The following is a 26,014-nucleotide window of genomic DNA, read 5'->3' as shown; positions in this document are numbered from 1 at the left end:
ATCTAGGTTTTGGAAAAAGTTTTATAAATTAGATCTCTTCCCTATAAAGGAAAACCTGAATATAGCAAAACCACAGTGGTGTTACTCTTTGAGGCTCATGGAAAGAAAGCAAAACCTCCAATTGGATGCGCAACTGTTTAACATTACTTACAAACCCTGTGCCTCATTCTTTAATGTATGTGGTATGGGCAACAAGATATGTGCTATACAGTATTGAACCTTGTAGGAGTGGGCAATTCTTGGTTTTGTATGAGAGAGAGAAAATTTACCCAGAGTGTCCTTGAACTCACTGAGTAGCTTTGACAGGCCTTGAACTTAATTTAAGGCCTACATCCTCGACCTGCCAAATACAGTCCTGTACCACTAGGCCCAACTTTGTTCTGCATCTCTCTCTCTCTCTTTTAAGTTTTATTTATTCAGTATATAGTGTTATGCCTGCATGGTAGAAGAGGGCATCAAATCTCATTATAGATGGTTGTGACCCATCATTTGATTGCTGGGACTTGAACTCAGAACCTCTGGAAGAACATCCAGTACTCTTAACTTCTGACCCATCTCTCCAGTCCCTGTTCTTAATCTCTTAATACTTCCTCAAAACAGCCCTGAGAGAAGCTTTTATTCAATTCTTATTGGGATAAATGAACTGAGACTCAGACTTATGCACCAATTTTGTCAGAAGTTATGGAGCAAGTTCATGAACTTGAGCTTCAATTCCCGTTCTTCAAAAGCTGACACTGGTAAACATCATAAAACGTAGAGAGACACAGATATATGATGAGATTAGATTGATGAGCTTCAGTGTCGAAGGTACGTCTCAGGATATCTAAAACCAGAAGACAGCCAAAGGCTACGGGGGAATTTATCCCAAAATTTCAGAGAATGCTTATAATCATCATTCACAGCCCTTTATTAAATATGTAAAATAACAATTGCTCTAGGCAAAGAAGGATCATCAAGTCAATAAATTGCCTGGACATTTTGTAGATTGAAAGGCGAACATAGAGTCTGTGAGTAGCAGAGAATAGTGCTGGCCTGGGAAGGCTACAGTGCCTCCTGCCACAGAGGGATGAGCATCAGGCTTCTCTGCCTCCACCCAGACCCTGGCCGCTCTGTCTGACAGAGTGCCAGGCACCCTGCACGGGCTTCATCCTGAACAGATCCTTAGAGCCCACAAACAAGAAGAGACTAAACATTGGTGAGTGCTGTGTTCAACAAGGGTTCTTGGCTTGGAAGCATGCCTTCAGTGAGTCCGTGGAGGAGACTGTTTCTACTGCTTATACTGTAAATTTCCTAGTGTCCTCCAAATCAGATTTGAAATGTGTTTGGTATTGATGATTGAACCTAGGGCCTCATATATGCTAAGCCTATCATCACTTTTTCATTAAACCCCTGTGGTTGCAGTTGAGGAGAATGTTTTAGGGCCCCATCTATGCCCCAACTTCCACAGTGCTCTGAGCTTGCATGTGAATGCATGTGTGATATTCATATCAGTACACCTGTGTGACACTTGTTTGTGTGATCAAGTATGTGTGTGTGTTTGTTTTGTGTGTGTGTGTGTGTTTTCATAGGTATGTTTGAATGTACATGCACCTGTAAATGTGTAGAAGTTAGGGGTCAACATCAGTTTTCCTTCATTATTCTCCCCTTTAGTTTTTAGACAGTCTCTGTCACTGTATCTGACACTCATGATTTTGCTAAACTGGTTAGTTAGTAAGACCCAAGGTCTTCATGTCCTCACTCCTCTCGCCCCTGAATTCCATGGTTATAAATTCACCTTCATGCCTGGCTTATAAATAGGCTCTATGGATCAGAACTCAAATCCAAATGCTTTGCCACAAGCACTTTTCCTGATGATCCATTTCGGAGACATTTCTTTTTTGGGAGTCTCATTTGCTGTGTTGCCAGGCTGGTCTTAAACCCATGATTGTCCTGCCTCAGCTTCCCTGACTTTATATTGAACCAATTTTATTTCCAGAAAGCTTACATCTATGTAACCATTTCCACAGTAGGATATCTCATGGTATTCCTCGACAAAACTTTGAGGGAATAAGTAGTATTCTCAGTCTCTGGTGTCCAATAAAGTAACTACCAGCTACACATGTCAAGGGAAACATGCAAATATAACTTTATGAATGAGTGACTGAATTTTTTTTCAGACAGGGAAGGTCTCACATTGTAGCCCAGACTGGCCTGATACTCACTATATAATGAAGATTGGAGTAGAACTCACAGCAGTCTTCCTGTCTCTACTACTGCATTGCTGAGATTTCTTGATGTGAGGCATTTCACCATTATTGATTTTTTTGAGACAAGGTCTTTGTGTATCACAGGCTAGCCTCAAATGCATAAGGCCAAAGATAACCTTAATCTTCTGATCATCTTGCCTTTACCTCCTGTATGATAGTATTACAGGTTTATTACATCATTACAGTTTATATGATGCTGGGATTTCTAAGCCAATACTTCATGCATGTTAGAAAATAGCTCAACCAACAGAACCATACCCCCAGCCCTGAAGTATTATATTGTCCATAACTAGCCTAAGTCTACCTAGCTATAGTAGGCAACTAACTATTATTTTAGCATAAAGAGAAAAGATTTCCCTTACTTCTAAAAGTTCCCCAGTGACCTAGTGGAAATCTTTCTCTCTCCCTGTTAAGGATTTGAGTGTTCATGTAACTGTAGCGCCCCATGTGTTCTTGTAGGTGGAGTTTTTCTGTGTCTTGGCAGCTGCTCCAAAATATCCACAGAGGTTTAATATAAATTATAAATGCTTGATCAATAGCTCAGGCTTATTACTGACTAGTTCTTACAATTTAAATTAACCCATTTATATTAATCTGCATTAATTGTGGTGTTACTTCATTTTCATCTTGCACCTCCTGTTTCCTCTCTGTGTCTCACTGGGGACTCCTCTTTCTCCAACCTTCTTCTTTCCAGGTCTTTAGTCTGTTTTTCCCACATAACCTTATCCTGTCCCGCTATCGGCCAGTTAATTTCTTTATTAAACCAATCACAGAGTAATTTATGTTCTCTTTTGTGTAAGTCTCCTCTGAATAGGAGGGTTTTAATTTCTGCATTCTGGGGTCTATTACAGTTCCTGGAAGATGGTGAGTCTTCATTAAATGTTGTTGAAAGCATGAATGACTCAGTCTTAACCAGAAGCAATGACCTGAACCCATAAATAGTCTTTTGCTCTCAAATAAGAGAAATCAGTAATATAAAGGCCCCTGTGAAGAACAGCAACAAAATCTCCTGATATACCCATGGAAAACTGAATTAGTTCCAGATGGGGTCAATGTTGTCCACGATCACTGGAAGCTTAGGGCATGGATCAGATTCAAAGTGTGCAGACTGTTAAGCATTCATCTTTCTTACTTCACAAAACAGAGATGCACACACACCCATTTCTAACAGGTGAGCACAGTGATTCCCATGATGCCACAGGATGTGTCCAGATATCACAGTACCTTTTCAGTTCTCTGGCTCACCTATAGAAAACACAGAAACAGCAGCAACTCATCCTGTTTCAAATGTTCCCCAAACCTAACAGTGGGCTGATGACAACCCTAGGATGTGCGTTGACCTTGTCATCAGAAGACAAAGCTCACTGTTCCTGATCCAGCTCTTCACTCACCAGAGTAAGGACAACACTCTATTGTTCTGTTATGTCCTCCTTGAAAACTTGGTAAGTATCAGGGAGAGAGGAAGGGACCTGCCATGCACTGTAGGGCTTGAGTGTGCCTGGGTGCTTCACCAAGCAGCACGGCAATGGTAGGAGATAAGTCTGCTCCTCTTTTTACAGTCGGGTTAAGCCAGTTTAGATGACTGTCTTAAAAGCCTCTAGTTGGAAAGCTTGTGTTGGAAGCTGTATCTCTTTAAAAAATGTTGTTTGTAGAGTGACCTGTTACTTAGAACCCAGACAAATAGGTTTTCTATTGACATTTTAAGACTCAGCATTCATGTTCCATTGGTTGCCAAGAAACTCAGAGTAGAGTTATGTGTCAACTAATAAATAGCTTTTTTACCATAAGTTTTCTTCATTAAAAATAAAGGGAAAAGACTAATTTTAAGTGTATATGAATATGCAAGGTTTCATATAGGATCCTTGAGTACCAGCCTCAGCACCCCATCAGGGTCCAGCTAAGATTCGCTATAGCAAACAAAAACCTGGCTAATTGGATCTGAGCATAAATGGTATGTCTCCTTCTGGTGTTATCTTTAGTGTCAGGAAGAATACACAAGTAACGGTGTCATGTAATCTTCCTCTGTAGTTATGGAGAATCACTGAGGCCAGCTTTGTGGCCTCTGTGCCCTGACTGCTGGGATTGAAAGTATGCACCACCACTTCCTGGCTCTGATCTGTTCTTTCAATACTTTAAGTCCTATGCATCTTAGGCAATTCCTCTGGGAGATTCATCGTTTATTGGTGTCTATACAATTTAGTTAATTATCCACAAATTATTATCTAAATTAAAACAGAATTTTAATAGGCAATCCTTAATGTCCTTCTTCTTGTCTGGGAGAACTTTATCTTTTGGCAAGAAAAAAATCCCTTTAAGCAAGACTGTATAATACTTTTTCCATGGTGATTGAAGACAGTGACTCATTTAGAAAATGTTTAATGTGTGTGTGTATGTGTGCATGCGTGTTTGTGTGTATGTGTAAAAGAAAAGGTTTGTTTCCTACCCACTCAGCATGAGGGATGTTGTGTGGAAGTGTGAGGATCCTTAGTCCAGGCCACAGAGGAGGCATCCCTAAGGAGTCTGCTATATCAGCATCATTCTACTAGTCAAGAAGGCTGTACTTCTGTGAGGATCCCTCATAGAGGACTTGATGCTTACCCAAACACCAGCCTCTTTGGTCTTCGAATCAAACAGAAATTCAAAGTCCCAGGCTGCAATGTATAGGCGGGGTCCACTACATTTACCCAGGATTTTATTTCACATTTATTAATATTTTCTGATTTTTTTCTAGAATGAAGGACACTAGCCCTCTACTTTAATGGAATGCAAAACTAAGGACAGTGGTGCGGGACAATTGTCTATATTCTGTCAATTATGTATTAAATAAATGCTGATTGGGCAGTATCCAGGCAGGAAGTATAGGTGGGACAACCAGACAGGAAGTAGAGGTGGGTCAATGAGAACAGGAGAATTCTGGGAAGGAGGAAGCCCATTCCTCCCCAGTTCTGTCCCAATCACAGAAGAAGGAAGATGTGATTGGCTCACTGAAAAAGGTATTGAGCCATGTGGCTAACATAGATAAGAATAATGGGTTAATATAAGCTATAAGAGTTAATAAGAAGCCTGAGCTAATGGGTCAATCCGTTTATTTTTAATATAGACCTCTGTGTGATTTCTTTGGGGCTAAATGGTTGTGGATCCTGGTGGGAGGACAGAAACCCGGACAACGAATGGCATCCAAGTGGACAACTGCATCCACATAAAACCTGACAGAGCTTGGGAATTAATTCTAGACAGAAAAGAATAGAGTAAAGCATGACTTATTGATAGCAGCATTTTCTCAGATGTGCTCTGCTCTGCTTGCGAGAGGCAAGCACTCTCATTTAAGAGAAGCTTCCTGACTCAGCTTTAGCTGCAAAACCCTGCAGCTCTTTAAGAGGTCCTGCCATGAAACACTTAAATGGTGTTGATAAAAGCTGACCAGACCACATGCTTTTGGGTTTTCAGCGATAGCAGGAAAAAAGCTGCACTGTTTTAAAATCCCAGCTTTCTGGGCTGTTCTGCCAGTGCAAACTCTGACTCTTTGAAGCAGGAGGTTTGGCTACAGAAAGAGCATTTGAGTGTTGTTTATAGACTCACTGTTGCAACTTGCTTGCTGGCAAGAACCTTGAAATTCCATAATGTTGTGGCAATAAACGTGGTACCTCTGCCATGAGCCTGGAATTTCAGAAAGCTAAGGAATTGGTTGGATCTAGCAGTCAAAGCCACGGATTTAATCCTCTCCATATTGCTTAGCAAATTAAAGTCTCATGTGGTCAGAAAAAAAGAGAAATATACAGTAAAGAGAGTGTCAAAGATAAAGAAAACTTCTAAATGGTTTACAGTGTGTTAAAAATATATGCAGGCTAAAGGTTAAAGGCCTTAATGTAAAAAAAAAAGAAAGAGAGTAGTTGAGTATGGTGGTACACACCTTTAATCCCAACATTTGGGAGACAGAGGCATGCAGACCTTTGTGAGCTAAAGGTGTGGTGGCACACACCTTTAATTCCAAAGCTTGGGAGGTAGATGCAGACAGATCTCTGTGAATTCAAAGATGTGTTGGCACACACCTTTAATCCTAGCACACATGTGGCAGTGACAGATGGATCTCTGTGAGTACAAGGACAGCCTGGCCTACAGAGTGAGTTCCAGGACAAAGATACACAGAAACCCGTCTCAAAAAGCCAAAAAATAAAAAGTAAAAATAAAAGAAATAGAGGTTAAAATAAAGCCATGTAAGGATGAAAAAGTACAGAGAGTCTGAATACTGCATGTTATTATGCTCTCTTTGAATTGTTTGAATGCTGAGGAAGGAGCAACAGCTGCTAAAAGATATTTGTTTATAAATGCTGCTAAATTAATCCAAGATAGGTATTTTGAAAATACCTTGACTTCAAAATTGAAGTCAAAGGTATGTTACTTTGGAGAAGAGATTTTGCTTTTGTTTCCATAGGAAATCAGAGGCTGTGGATTCATTCTGAGTTAAGAAAAATCAGATTTGATAAAGGAAGACCACCTGAGAAATCTCCAGTAGGAACAGATGACCTGGATGTCTAAGTTCTACATCCAGAACAGATTCAAGGCTGCTGCCTGAGATGATCAAGACTCATAGGATACTCCAGTCAGGACTTGATCACAATTCTAAATTTTCTTTAGGTCCCTATAAGATTATTAGTGCCCCCAATTAGCAGGAAGTAGCCTGGAAAACGATGCCCATATTCCCAAAAAATGGTCTATGGATGTTCTTGGTTTTTTTTTGAAAGTGGTGAGGGACAATTGTCTATATTCTATTAATTATGTGATGTTGGAAGGTCTTCTGTTTGAGTTGAATTCATTGGTTAATAAATAAACTGCCTGGCCCATTTGATTGGCCAGCCCTTAGGTGGGTGGAGAAGACAGAACAGGAGAAGGAAGTGAGGTAGATGACTCAGACAATTGCCATGCCTCTCCTCTCTGAGCCAGATGCAATGAAGCTCCGGCCCAAGATGGATGTACGCTAGCATCTTCCCAGTGCTACACAGATTATTAGATGTGGGTTAGTCAAGATGTGAGTAAGAGGCTGAAACTAATGGGCCAGGCAGTGTTGAATACAGTTTGTGTGTTGTTATTTCGGGGCATAAGCTAGCTATGCAGGAGCTGGGCGGGATGAAAAGCAGGCCTGCCTGCAGCTCCTCACTACAGAATGGTGCCAAGACGTGGATAACTGAATCCACAGAAAGCTTGAGAAAGCTTGGGAAAGAATAGAGTAAAGCATGGCTTCTAGGTGGCAGCAATTTCTCAGGTCTGCTCTTCTTGCTAGAGACAAGCAAACGTTCTCATCTAAGAGAGGCTTCCTGACTCAGCTTTAGCTGCAAAACCCTGCAGCTCTTCTAAGAGGTCCTGCCAGGAAATACTTAAACAGTGTTGATGAAAAGCTGACTGCATGCTTATTTGTTTTCAGCCGTAGCAGGAAAAAAGTTGTGCTGTTTTAAAATGTTGTCTTTCTGGGCCATCCTGCCAAGGCAAACTCTGACTCTTTCAAGCAGGCGGTCCTGACTATGAAGCTTTTGATTGTTGTTTAACACTGTTACAGCTTGCTTGCTGGCAGGGACCTTGAACCGCCACAGAGTTGTGGTGATAAACATGGCTACAGCCGGTACCTCTGCTGTGAGGCTGGAAAACTAAGGAATGGGCTGTACCCAGCTGCCAAAGCCATGGCTTTAGTCCTACCGATATTGTTTGGTAAATTAAAGACTCATGTGGTCACAAAAAGAGAGATATACAGTAAAAGAAAGATTCAAAGTCAAAGAAAACATCTAAATTGTTTTCTATGTGTTAAAAATATATGCAGGCTAAAGGTTAAAGTTCTTAAAAGTAAAAAAGAAAAAAAGGAAGTAGTTGGGTGTGGTAGCACACACCTTTAATTCCAACACTTGGGAGGCTGAGGTAGATTGACCTCTGTGACTTCAAGGTGTGGTAGCACACACCTTTAATCCCAATGCCTGGGAGGCAGAGACAGACAGATCTCTGTGAGTTTAAGGACAGCCTGGTCTACAGAGTTATTCCAGGACAGAGATATACAGAGAACTTGTCTCAAAAAGTAAAATAAAAACAAACGAAATAGAGGTTAAAATAAAGCTGCACAAAGATGGAAAATACACAGAGAATCTTGATACTGTATATTATTATGCTCTCTTTGAGTTGTTCGGATGCTGAGGAAGGAGCAACAGCTGCTAAAAGATATTTGTTTACAAATTCTGCTGAACTAATCCAAGATAGATATTTTGAAAATACCTTGACTTCAGAATTTGGATCTAAGGATATGATGCTTTGGAAAAGAGATTCTTTTTTTGTTTTTACAGAAAATGAGACCCTATGGATTGCTTCTATCCCAATATGGTATGATAGACCACGCCCTCCTGAAAGGTTGCTGTGAACACCTTCAGAAAATTACTTCACCCAACTGATGACTGAGATGAACCTGGCATACAGGTTACACCATGAAAGATCTGATTAACAGTGCCCCCATTCAGCATGAAGCAGTTTGGAGAGAAAAAAACTGCGCCCATATTCCCAAATATTGTTTATAAATGTTCTTTTACATTTAAAGAGGGATATGATATAGATATGAATAATTTGCATTGATATGGATTTTGCTTTAGTGATTTAAATTTGTTATATGTATATGTATTTCTAATAATGATTAAGGTATTGTGATTGTGTAGTTCATTAAAAATGTAATGTATAATTAGGAAATATAGGTTGTTAATGGATAGTCATCAATAATAGTCAAGCTTGTAGTCATGTTAGATTTTTTAGATATATAGAGATATATTTCAGTTAGATAGACATTCTTCATATCTTTCAAAGACTGCAAAATATGGCATTTAATGTTTTAATAACTTAAGGTTTTTCATGACAATGAGACACATCTGCTCCTGGAAGCACCATTCTACTTCAAAAGCAAGATGGGCATCGAAGAGGCTCCTTATGGAGTTTGATAGCCATTTGGGCAAGAAACTGCTCTTGTCTGGACTGTTGCATAAACTGGACACAGAGAACCCCTCAGAGAGAGGACTGCTGAACTTGCCTAAAGGTGGGATGATCTTTCGAGGTTACTGATTCATGAAAGAGTCTGCGAGACATTCTGCAGGACACAGTAGATAGTGACTGAACTGTCTTTGAAATTTCCTGCTTCATGGAAATGTCTGCTGGAAACTATGGGCCTGAAGGCCGAAGATGGATGCCCCAATGGTACAGAGGAACTTTGGGTGACTGTCCAGACAGTGAGATGTCTCTGTGATTTCTAGCGTTTTGTAAGTTGCTTGCTTCTCATTTACTTAGGTAATATTATATCCTTCTGGAGTCTTTGATGGAGTTGAAGAATAAATAGATAGTTATAGTTTTCCTTAGTTATGATAAAAGATAAAGTAGATATAAATATTGTAACTGTAATTCTTGCTTGATAACTGTTTTGTTATATGTAATTTTACTATGTTAAAGTGAAAGCCTTCTTTTTTGTTTAAATAGAAAAAGGGGAAATGATGTGGGAGGGTCTTCTGTTTGAGCTGATTTCATTGGTTAATAAAGAAACTGCCTGGCCCATTTGAATGGCCAGCCCTTAGTTGGGTTGAGTAGACAGAACAGGAAGAAGGAAGTAAGGTGGATGACTCAGACAATTGCCATGCCTCTCCTCTCTGAGCCAGATGCAATGAAGCTCCAGCCCAAGATGTACATACACTAGAATCTTCCCGGTAAGGCACCACTTCGTGGTGCTACACAGATTATTAGATATAAGTTAGTCAAGATGTGAGTAAGAGGCTGAAACTAATGGGCTAGGCAGTGTTTAAATGAATACAGTTTGTGTGTTGTTATTTCGGGGCATAAGCTAGCTATGCAGGAGCTGGGCAAGATGAAAAGCAGGCCTGCCCGCAGCTCCTCACTACAATTATGGTTTAAATAAATGCGGAATGGCCAGTAGCCAGGCAGGAAGTATAGGTGGGACAACCACACAGGAAGTAGAGGCGGGTCTTTGAGAAAAGGAGAATTCTGGGAAAGAGGAAGCCCATTCCTCCCTAGTCCTGTCCCAACCAAAGAAGAAGGAAGATGTGATTGGCCCACTGAAAAAGGTACTGAGCCATCTGGCTAACATGGATAAGAATAATGGGTTAATGATGGAGGGCTCCCATTGGCTAATAAAGAAACTGCCTGGCCCATTTGATTGGCCAGCCTTTAGGTGGGCAGAGTAGACAGAACAGGAAGAAGGAAGTGAGGTAGATGGCTCAGTCAGATGCTACACCTCTCCTAAGTTAGACAGACTGCCGTGCCTCTCCTCAGAGAGAAGCCAGATGCGATGAAGCTCCAGCCCAAGATGGACGTACGCTAGAATCTACCTGGTAAGGCACCACTTTGTGGTGCTACACAGATTATTAGATATGGGTTAGTCAAGATGTGAGTAAGAGGCAGAAAATAATGGGCCAGGCAGTATTTAAAAGAATACAATTTGTGTGTTGTTATTTCGGGTGCAAAGCTAGCCCTGCTGGAGCCGGGTGGGATGAGAAACAGGCCTGCCCGCAGCACCTCACTACAGAATGGCGCCTACGTGGATAACTGAATCCACAGAAAGCTTGAGAAAGCTTGGGAAAGAATAGAGTAAAGCTCTATTTTTCGGGTCTGGCAAGCAAGCACTCCCATCTAAGGGAAGCTTCCTTACTCAGCTTCAGCTGCAAAACATTGCAGCTCTTTTAAGAGGTTCGGCTACAAAACACTTAAATGCTGTTGATGAAAATCAACTGCATGCTTTTCGGTTTTCAGCCATAGCAGGAAAAAAGCTGTGTTGTTTTAAAATGCCAGCTTTCTGGGCCGTTCTGCCAGGGCAAACTCTGACTCTTTCAAGCAGGCGGTCCTGACTATGGAGCTTTTGAGTGTTGTTTAACACTGTTGCTGCTTGCTTGCTGGCAGGGACCTTGAACTACCAAAGAGTTGTGGTACCTCTGCCTTGAGGCTGGAAAGCTAGGGAATGGGCTGGATCTAGCCGCCAAAGTCACGGCTTTAGTCCTACTGATATTGTTTGGTAAATTAAAGACTCATGTAGTCAGAAAGAGAGATATACAGTAAAAGAAAAATTCAAAGTCGAAGAAAACGTCTAAGTGGTTTACACTGTGTTAAAAATATTTGCAGGCTAAAGGTTAAAGTTCTTAAAAGTAAAATAAAAGAAAAAAAGAAAAAAAAAAGGAAGTAGCTAGGGTGTGGTAACACGCACCTTTAATCCCAACACTTGGGAGGCAGAGGTGGATTGACCTCTGTGACCTCAAGGTGTGGTAGCATACACCTTTAATCCTAATGCCTGGGAGGCAGAGACAGACAGAGCTCTGTGAGTTCAAGGTGTGGTAGCATACACCTTTAATCCCAGCACTTGGGAAGCAGAGACAGTTCTGAGAGTTCAAGGACAGCCTGGTCTACAGAGTTATTCCAGGACAGAGATATACAGAGAATGTGTTTTAGAAAGTAAAAGTAAAAATAAATGAAATAGAGGTAAAAATAAAGCCACATAAAGATGGAAAATATACGGAGAATCTTGATACTGTATGCTATTATGCTCTCTTTGAATTGTTTGAATGCTGAGGAAGGAGCAACAGCTGCTAAAAGATATTTGTTTATAAATGCTGCTGAACTAATTCGACATAGATATTTTGAAAATACCTTGACTTCAGAATTTGGATCTAAGGATATGATACTTTGGAAAAGAGATTCTTCTTTTGTTTTTACAGAAAATGAGACCCGTTGGATTGCTTCTATCCCAATATGGTATGATAGACCACGCCCTCCTGAAAGGTTGCTGTGAACACCTTCGGAAAATTACTTCACCCAAATGATGACTGAGATGAACCTGGCACACAGGTTACACCATGAAAGATCTGATTAACAGCGTCCCCATTCAGCAGGAAGCAGTTTGGGGAGAAATATCTACGTCCATATTCCCAAATATTGTTTATAAGTGTTCTTTTACATTTAAAGGGGGATATAATGTGGAGATGAGTAATTTGCATTGATATGGATTTTGATTTAGTGATTTAAATTTAAGGTCAGTTTTGTTATATGTATATATATTTCTGATACTGATTAAGGTATTGTGATTGTGTAGTTCATTTAAAAAATGTAATGTGTAATTAAGAAATATAGGTTGTTAATGGATAATCATTGATAATAGTAAAGCTTATAGTCATGTAAGTTAGATTTTCTAGATATATAGAGATATATTTAAGTTAAATAGGCATTCTTCATATCTTTCAAAGGCAATAGAATATGGCATTTAAAATGTTTTAATAACTTAGGGCTTTTCATGATAATGAGACACATCTGCTCTTGGCAGCACCAGCTACTTCAAGAGGAAGATGGGCATCGAAGAGGCTACTTATAGAGTTTGATAGCCATTTGGGCAAGAAACTACTCTTGCCTGGACTATTGCATAAACTGAACACAGAGAACCTGCAGAGAGAGGACTGCTGAACTTGCCTATAGGTGAGATGATCTCTCTGGGTTCCTGATTCATGAAAGAGTCTGCGAGACATTCTGTAGGACACAGCAGATAGTGACTGAACTGTCTTTGAAATTTCCTGCTTCATGGGAAAGTCTGTTGGATACTGTGGGCCTATAGGCCGAAGATAGATGCCCCAACAATACAAAAGAACTTTGGGTGACTGTCCAGGCAGCGAGATGTCTCTATCATTTCTAGAGTTTGGAAATTGCATATTTCTTATTTACTTAGGTAATATTGTGTCCTTCTGGAGTCTTTGATGGAGCTGATAATTATAGTTGTTTTCCTTTGTTATGATAAAAGATAAAGTAGATATAAATATTGTAACTAATTCTTACTTGATAACTGTTTTGTTATATGTAATTTTACTATGTTAAAGTTAAAGCCTTTCTTTTTTGTTTAAACAGAAAAAGGGGAAATGATGGAGGGCTCCCATTGGCTAATAAAGAAACTGCCTGGCCCATTTGATTGGCCAGCCTTTAGGTGGGCAGAGTAGACAGAACAGGAAGAAGGAAGTGAGGTAGATGGCTCAGTCAGATGCTACACCTCTCCTAAGTTAGACAGACTGCCGTGCCTCTCCTCAGAGAGAAGCCAGATGCGATGAAGCTCCAGCCCAAGATGGACGTACGCTAGAATCTACCTGGTAAGGCACCACTTTGTGGTGCTACACAGATTATTAGATATGGGTTAGTCAAGATGTGAGTAAGAGGCAGAAAATAATGGGCCAGGCAGTATTTAAAAGAATACAATTTGTGTGTTGTTATTTCGGGTGCAAAGCTAGCCCTGCTGGAGCCGGGTGGGATGAGAAACAGGCCTGCCCGCAGCACCTCACTACAGGTTAATATGTTATAAGAGTTAATAAGAAGCCTGAGCTAATGGGCCAATCAGTTTATCGTTAATATAGACCTCTGTGTGATTTCTATAGGGCTAAACAGCTTTGGGACCTGGTGGGAGGACAGAAACCAGGCAGGATAGAAACCTGGTTCTAATTATCTTGCTTTAATAATACCTCAACAAGGAATCTGGTGCGTACACATAAGCAGTTCTTAAATCTAGTAGTCCTAGGAGTGTAATTTCATGCTTGTCTTTAAATTTCCCATTTTTCTTAATCTTCATTGCATTTTAACAATTCTTAATCATTTTTACTGGCTATATATTATCTAACAAGAATCTGCATTAAGCTATCTCCCTATTGTTGAACATCTAGAATTTTCTCCCATTTTAGAAATTTTGCACACAAGACTGGAAAAAAAATCTTGTGTAGAAGTCTCTGCTTTTTTAGGTCTCAGATTTTTTTTTATGTCAAGACCAATTTACTAACTGAACCAATTAACATTCCATGGGAGAATATCTACTGTTAAAAAAAGAGAAATAATTCCCATCCAAGCAGTTGTTAATCCTTAAACTCAAAAAGTGAAAATCAAACAAATAAACAAAAGCTAGATCTATTAAGAATTTGAAGGGTTTCTCAAACCCTCTGAAACCTGTATGTCGAGAGCGCTATTGCATTAGAAATATTGTACTTCTCTTAGTCTATCTGTGTTGCTATAATGAAATACCTAAGGCAGGGTACTTTATAAAGCTTTATTTAGCTCACATTTCAGGAAACTCAAGAGCATGGTTGGCATTTGCTTGCTTCTAGGGAGGGCTTCACAGTAGATGGGATTAAAAAGGGTGGGGGAAAATTCAATAGTGACCAGAAGCAAAAATAAAGAAAGGACAGGACTCACCTAGCAAGCTGCTCTTTTGGGACCCCCTTGTGAAAGGAAGCACACACTTCCAGGATAAAAGCATCAATACCTCTTAAGACCTGACCACCTCTCACTCAGCCCATCTTTTAAAAAATTTCATCACCTCCATACTGCTATCCTCCTGGGGGTGAAGACAGTACAGGAATTCCTAGGTTGATCAACCCTTCTGGAACTCTAGCATCCTACCATAACATCATCATACTAAGCCCAGTGAGTTCATACACCAATTCTGCCTGACTCCATTAAGTTTCATTTGTTTTAAACCACCACAACTCAGAGTTCATGAAGTATTAGCAATATACAGACACCAGAGATAGAAGAAAAGCTCCTGGTTGTAAGGGAAATGAGGCTACAGTGAGAGGCAGGAATAAAGGCCTTTTCAGTAAGGTGCAGCAAGAAGTGTTCATATCATTTCAAATATTAAGAAGCCACAAGCTCTCTACCAAAGGGCTATGAAGAATGAACATTCTCAGGATGTTATAGGTATGGGAAACCGCACTGGTAAAGGAAAAAGTTCATAAGATGAATATATATGGGAAATTATACATGTGCTGAAAGTGGTAGATTTGAATGGTAATAATGAGCATGGGAAAGAGCTGGGAGTCCTTATTTGGGACAGAAATTAAATTATCAACACACATGATTTTAGCAGTTGATCTGAAAGCACAAAGGGAACCACAAAAATTCTCCTCCCAAACATTTTATTACAAAAGCTTGCTATCGCACACATAATAAATATTCTGCTTTTATTCTGTAACTGTGTGAAGTGCAGTGCTCAATTCAGCAGCACACATGGTTTTTGTTTGGGGCACACACACACATGTGGTGTGTGTGTGTGTACATTTGAGTGTGCAAGCAGATGCATGTGCACATATGTATTTGGGAGTGTGTGTGAAGGCCCAGAGGTTAGAATCAGATGTGTCTTTCTAGTGTTTTTGATTCTTTGAAACAGGGTCTTGCACTGTCCCTGTATTTCACTGATTTGTCTGGATCAAATGACCAGAGAGCTACAGGGATCTGCCTCTCTCTGATTCTACAACACTGATATCACAAACAGATACTGCCATATGTGGCCCTTTATGTGAATTTTGGGGATCTGAACTCAAGTCCTCATGCATGTACAACAAACACCGATGGAACCATCTCCCCAGCTCTTTCACACCAGTTTGAAAATTACCGACTAATATAATCAAGTGCATCCTCAAACAATACATTTTAACATTGTCCAATGGCTTTCATTTTATAAATAGGAATTTTAGAAAACTTGAAAAATATTTACTGTAATTATTTTTCATAAAATGGCACTGGGTTTTGATCCTACTGCATGTACTGGCTTTGTGGGAGCCTAGTCTGTTTGGATGCTCACCTTCCTGGACCTGGATGGAAGGGGGAGGACCTTGGACTTCCCACAGGGCAGGGAACCCTGACTGCTCTTTGTACTGGAGAGGGAGGGGGAGAGGGATAGGGAGAGGGGGAAGCAAATGGGAGGAGGGGAGGAGGTGGAAATTTTTAATTAAAAATAAATAAATAAATAATAAAAAATAAAATGGCTTTTAAAACTAAAAGTTGACTTACAGGTGAAACTGACTTTAACCTGATGTAGACTTGGCTTTTCAGGCTGCTCTCATTAGTAACACTATCAACTTGTGCAAAAATTTTGCTTTTTAATTATTTTTTTTATTATGAGTGGGTACTCATGTGGGCTACAGCATGCCCTTGGAGTCAGAAGACAACTCTGCCAAGTCAGTACTATCGTCCACCTTTCCTGGGTCCTGGTGACCGAACGCACATCTGCAGGCTTGTGCACCTCTGCCAGCTGAGCCATCCCACCAGTTCTAGTTTCATTCTGAAGATATAACTAAACAAGGCCTAGAGTTCAGCAGATATGAGAACTGATGTCCAGCACTGCAAGAAATATCAGTAAGACAAAACTAATTATAATGTTTTACTTACAATTGCCTTCATAGTTGAATTACAATAGAGCATTTGATTATTTGGCATGTCTTGCTTTCTTCAGAAAATTAATACAATCAGTTGTGATAATGGAATGGAGATGTCTTTATAGACTTTCACCAGAAGCATAAAAATACTTTATTGTTTTAGTGAAATTTTTCCTAGTGACTGAGTTTGTATACATTTTTTTTGTCTTGAAAATTTGTTTAACTTTCTGGCATAATTTTTCCATTCTCTTAAAATACCCAATTTATATACATTAGACAGATCTGTCTAGATGATGTTAACTTCTTAAAGTTTGATTGTAAAGTTAAGGACAAAAAATCATGTTTTAAAATTCCAGATTAATTAACTGAAACATAATTTCTTTTTAAGATAGTCTGACATAGCCTAAGATGGACTAGAATTCACTATATCGGCAGGATGACCCTGTACTCCTGATCCTCCTGCCTTCACCTCCCGAGTGCTGGGATCACAGGACCTCCCGAGTGCTGGGATCACAGGTGTGAGTTATGAGCTTCTGAGATAGAATAAATTGGTTCAAGGTTATAAAGTTCTCAGTACAAAGAAATTAGGCTTCTTGTAGCCTCTTTTCAAATTACCCCTTGGATGTTTAATGGGATATGCAGACAGTGTCTCATTAAACATGGTTTAACTGTCAAAAGAGAGCCTCTTCAAGGGAACTTGGAAATAATACAAAGATGCACTCTTGTTAGGGTTTACCTAATCAACATAGAATATGTTCATTTCCAGACTTCAGAAAGTGTCACACGTGAAAGTCAGAAATTCAAAGGGAGTCACTCTCAACACAATTTTGATAGATAGCCCAGTGAATGATAAAGAGGACATAAAGCAGTATGAACAAAAATATATGCTATCGTTTGTTTACTGGAAAAGCTGGGGATGGAACCTGGACCCATGTGCATGATATGCAGTGCCCTACAACTAAGACAAATCCCTACCCAATACTATCTTTGAATATATATTTTCAACTCTGGTATGGATTTGCTTTATGAGAAGGAATTGTTCCATGTGCTATCTTGTCCCCAAGGGGTAGACTCTCCTTTAATGAACTAATATAAAATGTTGGTCTGTACATGAAGGATTCAAGGCCTTCCATGAAGTGAGCTGACAAATGACCTTCAGGCCTTACCTGAAGACTTCTAAAATTTCTCACTACATAAAAAGTGAAACCAATCCACAATAGGTACAAATTATATACATTTATTAATAATTTTAAATAACACTCTTGTATAAATCTTTCATATATTTAAATCATACACAAATTTAGAAATGCATCATGAAACCTAGTACAGTACACATATGAGACACGTTTTTAAATTTTGGGTTAGGATTTTAGTGACATAAATACAAGTTTAATGTTTTAGAAACATTACCTAATTAATTGGGTTGAAATTTAAGAATACAGAGTGCTTGTGCCTAGCATTACAACTGACTAGAAGTCACTTAGCTTTGGGCTAGCTTGAATCTGAAGCTCTGGGCTCATTCCAGGGCTGCAGCAGTTTCTGAATATGCATACATAACAAGAAAGATCCCCAAGGCCTTTGAAAAATTATCATTCAAACCACTGACATTTTAACGATACATAACCGTTAGCCATTAGATATTATTTATTTGACTTCTTCAGACTGATAACTGTTTTTCTTGCTTCTTCCCATGGCACAGTCACTGGCTCAGAGTGAAAGGAAACGATGAATTAACCCTCCATCACCTCTTCCAACCCTGAGCATAGACACCAAACCCATTAAACCCATTTCAGATCCTATACCACCTGCTGTCAAAAGTAGCAACAGATTAGTGTGTGTGTGTGTGTGTGTGTGTGTGTGTATGAGATCACAAAGACTTCTGCTACCCTAATGATTACACTGGGTTTGTTTGTTTGTTTTTATAACTTATTCTGAATATTATGTCAGAACTTTCCTTGAGAGATACAGAAACTCAACTCCCACCCACATACTATTTCAAAATGTAAAAAACCAGGGACAGTCATTTAGAATCAATCTTATGTTTACAAGCAACAACACAAACAAAAAAAAAGGTATAGGGCCAGGGTGAATAATCAATAATCAAGCTCCAACTGTCTCTCATCTTCCAAATTACATCTTGATGAAAAAATAATCAAGATTAACTGGCAGGTCAATAAGTGTTGCTTTGATGGTTAATGGTTCATGGACTATTGGAACTACAGAATAGTGATATCAATTGGGACTTAGATAATTTTGTTAAGAAAACAAATAAAACCCTATCTTCCTAGTCTATGTCTGCCTTTTTGCCCTCTCTAAAAATTCCTGTATCCTGGGGAAAAATAATGCACTCAGGATGTTCAAATAAGTAAGAGATTTTACTATCCTTTTTCCTTTTCTATAATTGAAAAGACTGTAAATAAGAGAGCCCTGGGAAGCAGTGTGGAGGGCGTTAGTAATAGGGAGGTCAAAGACATGCTTGAATCTGATGAGAACACCCAGCTATTGGAAATGCATAGGGCTTACTAAAATAGCTAATGAAGATGCAAGCAAGCATCAGTTCATTTACAGCAGTGATGACTATTTCTCAGCAAGGTTCACATAGGTATTATATTTTAAAAAGAAAACATAATCAATACTTAGACAAAAATTGTTCAAACATTAGATTTTCCAGAGGACACTTGGTGCTGGCTGGTGAAGCCTCCAGAGAATGAAAACCCTGCATTGTGTTTTATGATGGTTTACTACTCTAATTTGAAGAGATTACCTCATGGTTGATCTTTAGACCAAAAATATTTCTACAAGCAGAGTGTTGTGGTCACTAAATAATATTATTTAAAATACATTTTAAGGCTATAACTTTTCATCATGTGAAATATTAATATGACCTAGGAGCCTTACTCGCTAAACAGTCTTTGTGGTTTAATTTCTGTGTTATCTTTTAATATTTGTTTCAAGGAATCTCTACTGAGCTGGAATCTTGACTATTTGACTGGTTTTTAGGCTCCTACAAACTCTCCTTATTTATTTCTTGGGTAAACATCTGTTTAACAAATGTTTGGTTTTTATCTCCTTATCTTTATTTTTGGCTGGAGATGGGGTATCAGTGAGGTAATCACTCTGCATAATGCTCTGTAATTTGTGTGATGCAGTCAGTTCACACCTGTGCTGCAATTGCTAGAGAAAGCCCCCCCCCCCATTCCAGTAATTCAATCATTTTAATGAACTTTAACTGGCAGTTTTACCTTCTCATCATTAATTCTTACTTTAGATAGAAATCCTCATGCGTTCTATCCACAAAGTCATTTGTAGCTATGTGGTCCTGAATTGTGCTTGCAAAGCACATACATCATGCACAGACACATAGACACAGGAACACACACACACACACACACACACACACACACACAAAAGGGAAGCACACTTGAGAGCACATAGGGACTCCAGTAGAATCATCCACATATGTGAATCTTCATCCCAGCCTTCTAGGGCCTAGGACTAGTAGATTCATATATATATATAGAGAGATTTATCATATAGCCAAATGACTATGCCATAGAGGTGAGAATTGATTCCAAGCATAAAAATAGTGTGCATTATTATATAGCCCAAAATGATTTAGTCTCTCTTCATTTTTAAAATGGATACAAGACTATTTCCTTAGAAGGGCATGGTTTGGATCAAAGAATACACATGGGAAAGAAAGTGTTTTGTAAATGACAAAGAACAATAAAAATATTGATCTGTTGTGGGGAATTAAATCTATTAAACTCATATGCTAAGCTCATCAGCCAGTTGAAAATGGTTTCCGTACAAGGAGATGCAGTGTTTACTCTAATAAAGAAGTCACATATGCAGAGCACCCTCAGGTTGCCTCCGGATCCTTTAGTCCAGTCATTTCCAAAACCTGAGACAAATCTGGGGTCGCCTACAGAGGATGAACAAACTGTTTTTCTCTGCGAGGAAGGTAAGTCTGAGTTTCCTAGGTATAGTCTTTGTTTTGTATTTCCCTAACCACGTGGACTGGGTCACCTTTTTTGACCTGCTTAGTCTACAACCTGTCAGTGCATAGCAGATGAAAAAAATCAGTACTCAGCCTCAGGGGAAGTGGCACCTACAAACAAGGACTAAATGCACACTCAACCAGAGTAACCCTCTGCCAGACAAGAAGAAGGATGAATTCTACACTGAAGAAGTCAAACATCCCTCATGATTAGTGGGGATCAGATTATGCTCAAATGTCAGAGGCCTTTATTTTGGAGGTTATGGGAGGTACATAAGTATTTCATGGGCATAAAAACAAGGGGCCCCAAATAATGTGATGGCTTTTCTTTTTTAATTTAAAATTTCTGTCCTTTGGAAGACTGTCTTTTACATTCAGGAAAGAAGTCTTTTTCTGATGATGTTTACACTGAGCAATGTAAAACACACAGAGTGGCTAATTGACTAGAGAATGCAGCCTGTGTCCCAGTTTAATAATACAGACTTCAAATCTATTGCTTGAATCTATGGTAAGTCAAAGAGTATATGACTCTAGGTTGAGAGAGGAAAGATTAGAAACATTTGACCTCTTGTAAATTTCAACAGTGTCCAAACAGGAACGAAAAATGAATGGTGTTCAACAGAGTCCCAGCTCTAGCAATATTGCCACCTATTTTACAGTATTTTAACCAATTTCCATATCTTCTTTTTACAACACCATTAACTGCTATACAAATAAAGTCTAGATGGTAAAATAGGACATGATTTTTTTACAAATAGATACAAGTACAATGTTGAGCAGGTATGCTACATTAACTATGTACACCTTGTTTCTTTAGAGGCAGGAACCTCCCCTGAGGAGGATCATCAACTTTCTGCTCTCCGGGTGCTGCACTTCCCTCACCACAGAGGCTTATCCTGTGCTTTCATCCCATCCTTGAAGGAGACTCATGGGAGGAAAGCCAAGCCCTTCTACAGATCCTCTTGGAACTTTTCTGCCCTCGGTCTACACAGAGCCAAGATTGTTTAGTGTGGTTCAGCCTAGACATCAGCTTTTCACCAGTTATAGCTTTTAGTACAGTGAAATGAACACAATCCCTGCCTCTTCTTAAAATGTATGTTTCCAAAACGAAGATGACGTCTTCTATAGTCTTCCCCCTCCACATCAGCATTTTGTCACGGCTGTTGAGATGAACACTTTCCCAGCAGTCCTTTGAGAGGCTGGGTAGACTTGAGCTACTGTGTCGGATTCAGCCTATCCATACACACATGTGGTTTGCTACAAAAATATACTTTACTTCAAGTCCTCAATGATGACGAGTGCTTCAGATCTTCATGGGGATGAATTAAGAGCAACAGATAGGCTAAGCGCACTACAGTTTGTACCTGAACAGTTCATTTGCATGATGCCGTTCTCAGCAAACTCTACCCAGGCTATGTGGAGCCGGAGGGCAGATGCGTTTTAGTGAGTATCATGTCCTGACACTCCAGGAGGACAGCCCAGCTCCTCAAGCTTTGTAGTTATGAATGGGTGTCGTCAGGGTCAGCTGCCCATTGGGAGCCACTTCACTGCCATCGTCCTCCAACAATCCTGACACATCTGCATTGGGAATGCTGTCATGGTAGCTGCTGAAACTAATATTGTCTTCTTTCAGCTCGATGGTCCAAAAGGGAGCATTGAGTTTCCGGTTTTGGTACTCCCGGTACATATACACAGCTCCTACGAATCCCATTAGCAGCACTACCACAATGATGATGACTGTCAAAATGATGATGTTAAACTGGGTCCATGATACATCGGCGAGAGCTGAGGTGCTGTTTTCAGAAGAACTTACTGAAAAGATAGTCTGCAGGGTTGTGGGGGCAAATGTACTATTTATAACAGGGGTGGGCACTGATGTGGTCAAAGAGGCATTGAAAACCAAAATGGTAGAACCTTCAGGAGTTGGAACAATAACTTCTGAAAATAAAAACAGAGAATGAAATGTAAAAGACAAAATTATCTAGTTTTGAGAAACAATAAAAGAAATACACATGAGAGTGGAAGTTGATGTGGGATGTTGACATGGTACTCTGCCCAGGGTAAGGCAAGGTAAAAATAATTTTTAAATAAATATAATGATAAGATATGGGATCTAGAAAGCCTACTTATTACATCTTTAATGTGTATGACACCCATTCTGAAACTTTAAGAAAATTCTAACATAGAAGTTTTCCATCCCTCCTTATTCACTGATAATCTCAGACATTTCTGTAAAGCCAGTAATGTGCCACCACCAAGTTGTAAATCCCATGGTTAATGCTGATAATTATGTGACCAAAAATATATTCAATACATGTGATGGCATTTCATGAAGGTAAAAGTTTCCTAAGAGGAAGTCTAAAAATCTATTAAAAATGGTACTTAAATGCTCAGAGTTGATGTCAGCCAATATATAAAAGAGCTTTTCCTTTAATTCCATACGTAGAGTTCTTGCTTTGTGTATATTTGAACTATTTTTATAACCAAGGAACTACATTTTAGACTTCTACTCAAAAGCATAGCTCAATGGGAGGATGGAAGCTTTGAACTTGTTAAGACTGTATTATTACAAGTAAGTCAATATCTCAGAATTTTAGATTTTTCATCTGTTAAACATGGGTAATAATGCCTGCTTCACAGAGATTTTGGGAAGACTTCAATGAACATTTTAGATACTCAATAAAATTATTATAAAAATAACTAGTATTATTCATCTCCACAGTACACTACATCAATTAACCTAACACAGGCAAAGCTTGTATTTCTTCATGGCTAACAAGTCTGTCTTCTTGGTACTCGTTGGACTGGTTAAGGTATACCTCCCACATGGTGGATGCAGAGTGACAACATTTCTACCTAGTGATGTGGTACAATCTAATCACTAAAGTACAAATATCAATAACATGGCAGAAAGATGCCACAGGTCACAGACCAACTGTTCCTCAGCTTAGTAATCAGTGTGCATTAGAATATCACAAGGAGTGGTTTGTACAAGAGCAGGGGTTAACATCTCTGTCTTCTAATAATCCTTAAATATCCCTAGCTCCTCCTGAATTCCTAACTTTTGTTAATCCTCACAGAATTTCTCTCCAAGAAACATTCTATTGTATGAATGGCATTTTCTTTTAAAAAACCAAAAGGAATATTAATGAAATTTCATATACCACAGACAGAGATATGCCAGCTCAAAGGGTGAAGAGGCTAGAATGAACTCCAGTTTTCCAGAGGAACTTCTAAGCAGACTATAGGTCCCTACCTAAAAAGGCCTTTGATGATCACTGAGGAAAACAAATGGCGGGACCTTTCAGCTATAACAGACAGATAGGAGGAAACATGAGCACACTTCGTCTCACTGTCGCACCGACTTTGTCTTAGTCTTCACAGTTCTAGATTTGATGCCATAGTTTCAGGAGACAATCAGGAAGGGAAAGAAACACCTTTAGGCAAAGACTTATCAAAATTTATTTCTAGAAACTCCTCTGGTGGAACTGGAAGGTTTACAAAGCTAAATGCAGTTGTCTAGAAACATTCATAGCTGGCATTAGATACTAAATGTGTAATCTTAGGTAGAGCTTTACCTTGCTTGATGCAGTTGTTCTGGAGGTCTCGAACATACCCTTCTTGGCAGTCCTCACATAGGAACCCAGTGGTGTTATGGATGCAGTTGATGCATTCACCACTCTCGGGTTTGCAAATCTTTGGAGTTGTAGTTGGGTCCACATGGCCATGACACTGGCATGGTATGCAGATGCTGTCATAATTGTAATAGCCATTTTCACATTTATTGCAGTTCTGTCCTGTGTAACCATCTTTACACTGGACACATGTAGGCTCCACTTCACCAGATTCTAAAATAGAAAGAACATAAAATAATTCAGTTAATTCTCAAGCTACATTAAAAAATAGTAAATTATTTGCCCTCCAAAAATGTTTACAAATCCTTCCTGGTATACTCTCTCACTCACTGTTAAGAGATAAGCAGGAAAAACACTCGAGATTGAAGGCGTAGTCACAAACAATCCCACACCAGTTTGGAATTATGATTAATAGAATGGTTATTTATTTAAAGGGTAAAAACTTACAGATCACCGTCCCAGCCAACAACCCTCTGTGCAATCAGGAAGGGAGCCTAGTAGCTGGAAGCAGAGGGAAGTGGCCGCTTTTTTAAAGAGAGAGAGACCACGCCTCAATGGGCTGGTATCTCAGTGGCTATTGGCTGAAGGAGCAGAAGGAGCTCCTGCAACAAGAGATAGTTTGTTAACTTTTCAGCATGCTGAAGGAATAATGGGCCTGTCCAGAAAGTCTCTACTTGGTTTCTTTCACCTTTCACTCTATCCATTTACCCATGGGTGAGTTCATTCACTTGTACAGTTAACAAAGGAAAATGGAGTGTATCTCCGCTCCATTTCCTCTGTCTTATATTACAAACTGGATATGATATACAAACTGCCCGTATACCTAGGTCTACAAACTTTTCAAATTTAACATGGATGGCTGTCCTCAACACCTTAGTGATGGTCCCAACATCCATCCACTTGCCTAGGTCCCAAACGTAAGGACCAACTCTCAGTCCTCCATCTCCTTCCCACTTTTGAGCAGTTAGCAGTTCATGTCAGTGATCTTTTAAAAGACTCCTACACTGGCATGACTCTATTCCAGTGTTATGCTTCTGGGTAAGGCTCTCATCATTTCTTACCTCCAGCGCTCTCAATATTTCCTAAAGCTGTTTAGTGTAGTACACTTCTACAGTCTCTATCATCTTCAGAGTGAATCTGAGTACATGTCCTAACAACCTATAGAAGTTGCTTCAATTCTAATGGGCTAATGTCAGACTAGTGAAAACTTAATAGAATTTTCTACTGAAAATAATCTAATCCCTGCCTACTTTTCCTAGCTCTTTTCATTTCTCTCCACATTTCACCACCTACTTTGTTTCAAGCTTATCAGATGGCTTAGGAGTACTCCCAGAGACTGCCTGTTTTCTTCTCTGAAATGTTGTGTTATGGTTTTGTCAACACACAGCATAATCTTGCCTTCTTACCACTAATCACTTTGCAAATTTAAACTGTAAAAATTAACTCAGGTCTTTCTTTTCAGAAGCACAAAAATTTGTACCTGATTCTTTGTTTGGGTTAGAGATACTCTGTTCAGCCGTGGGTCTGGCCTGAAGCTAAGAAGGGGGAGGCATGCCTAAAACCCTGGATTTTCTCATCCTGAGAGCAATAGTAGTGTCTGACACCACCCCATGCCCCAAACAGTTGGGTTTCCTCAAATGCATGCGCGGATGTGCTCCATATCTGACCACTGAAATATTCCTGGCTGGACTTTCTATATGACCTTCTAAGGTTCCTTCCCCTGGCTCCTGTTGTCTCAGAGTATGCAAATGAAGAACCCCTAGATGTTCTTTCCACAACCTATGGCATACCACTGTATGGACCCAACTGGCCATTCCTCCTAGGGTATAACTGCCCCCTGCCCCTTCCATTAATAGCACTGTCCACTAAGAGGATCGCAGGTGTTCTTTCCAGTAGAATTCATAGCTGTTTCAGGAGCTCCTTTGGCCCTGCCCCTGCTCACCCTGT

General features: G+C 39.5%; 1 protein-coding gene across 1 annotated transcript in view; it reads right to left on the bottom strand.

The window, feature by feature from the left end:
- Positions 1-17,653: 17,653 nt before the first annotated feature.
- LOC119817781 (multiple epidermal growth factor-like domains protein 9) overlaps positions 17,654-26,014 on the bottom strand; it is a 113,352-nt gene continuing 104,991 nt past the window's right edge. Inside the window, exons 5-6 of the mRNA XM_038335190.1 lie at positions 24,011-24,280; positions 17,654-22,370 (exon numbers count right to left, since the gene is read on the bottom strand). Coding sequence (XP_038191118.1) covers positions 21,919-22,370; positions 24,011-24,280 — 722 coding nt within the window. The 3' untranslated portion in view covers positions 17,654-21,918. The remainder of the gene's footprint in view (positions 22,371-24,010; positions 24,281-26,014) is intronic.

Source organism: Arvicola amphibius, chromosome 6, assembly GCF_903992535.2.
Source record: "Arvicola amphibius chromosome 6, mArvAmp1.2, whole genome shotgun sequence".
Lineage (NCBI taxonomy): Eukaryota > Metazoa > Chordata > Mammalia > Rodentia > Cricetidae > Arvicola > Arvicola amphibius.
Note: the sequence above shows the minus strand (reverse complement) of the source record. Positions and strands in the feature narration are given on the sequence as shown.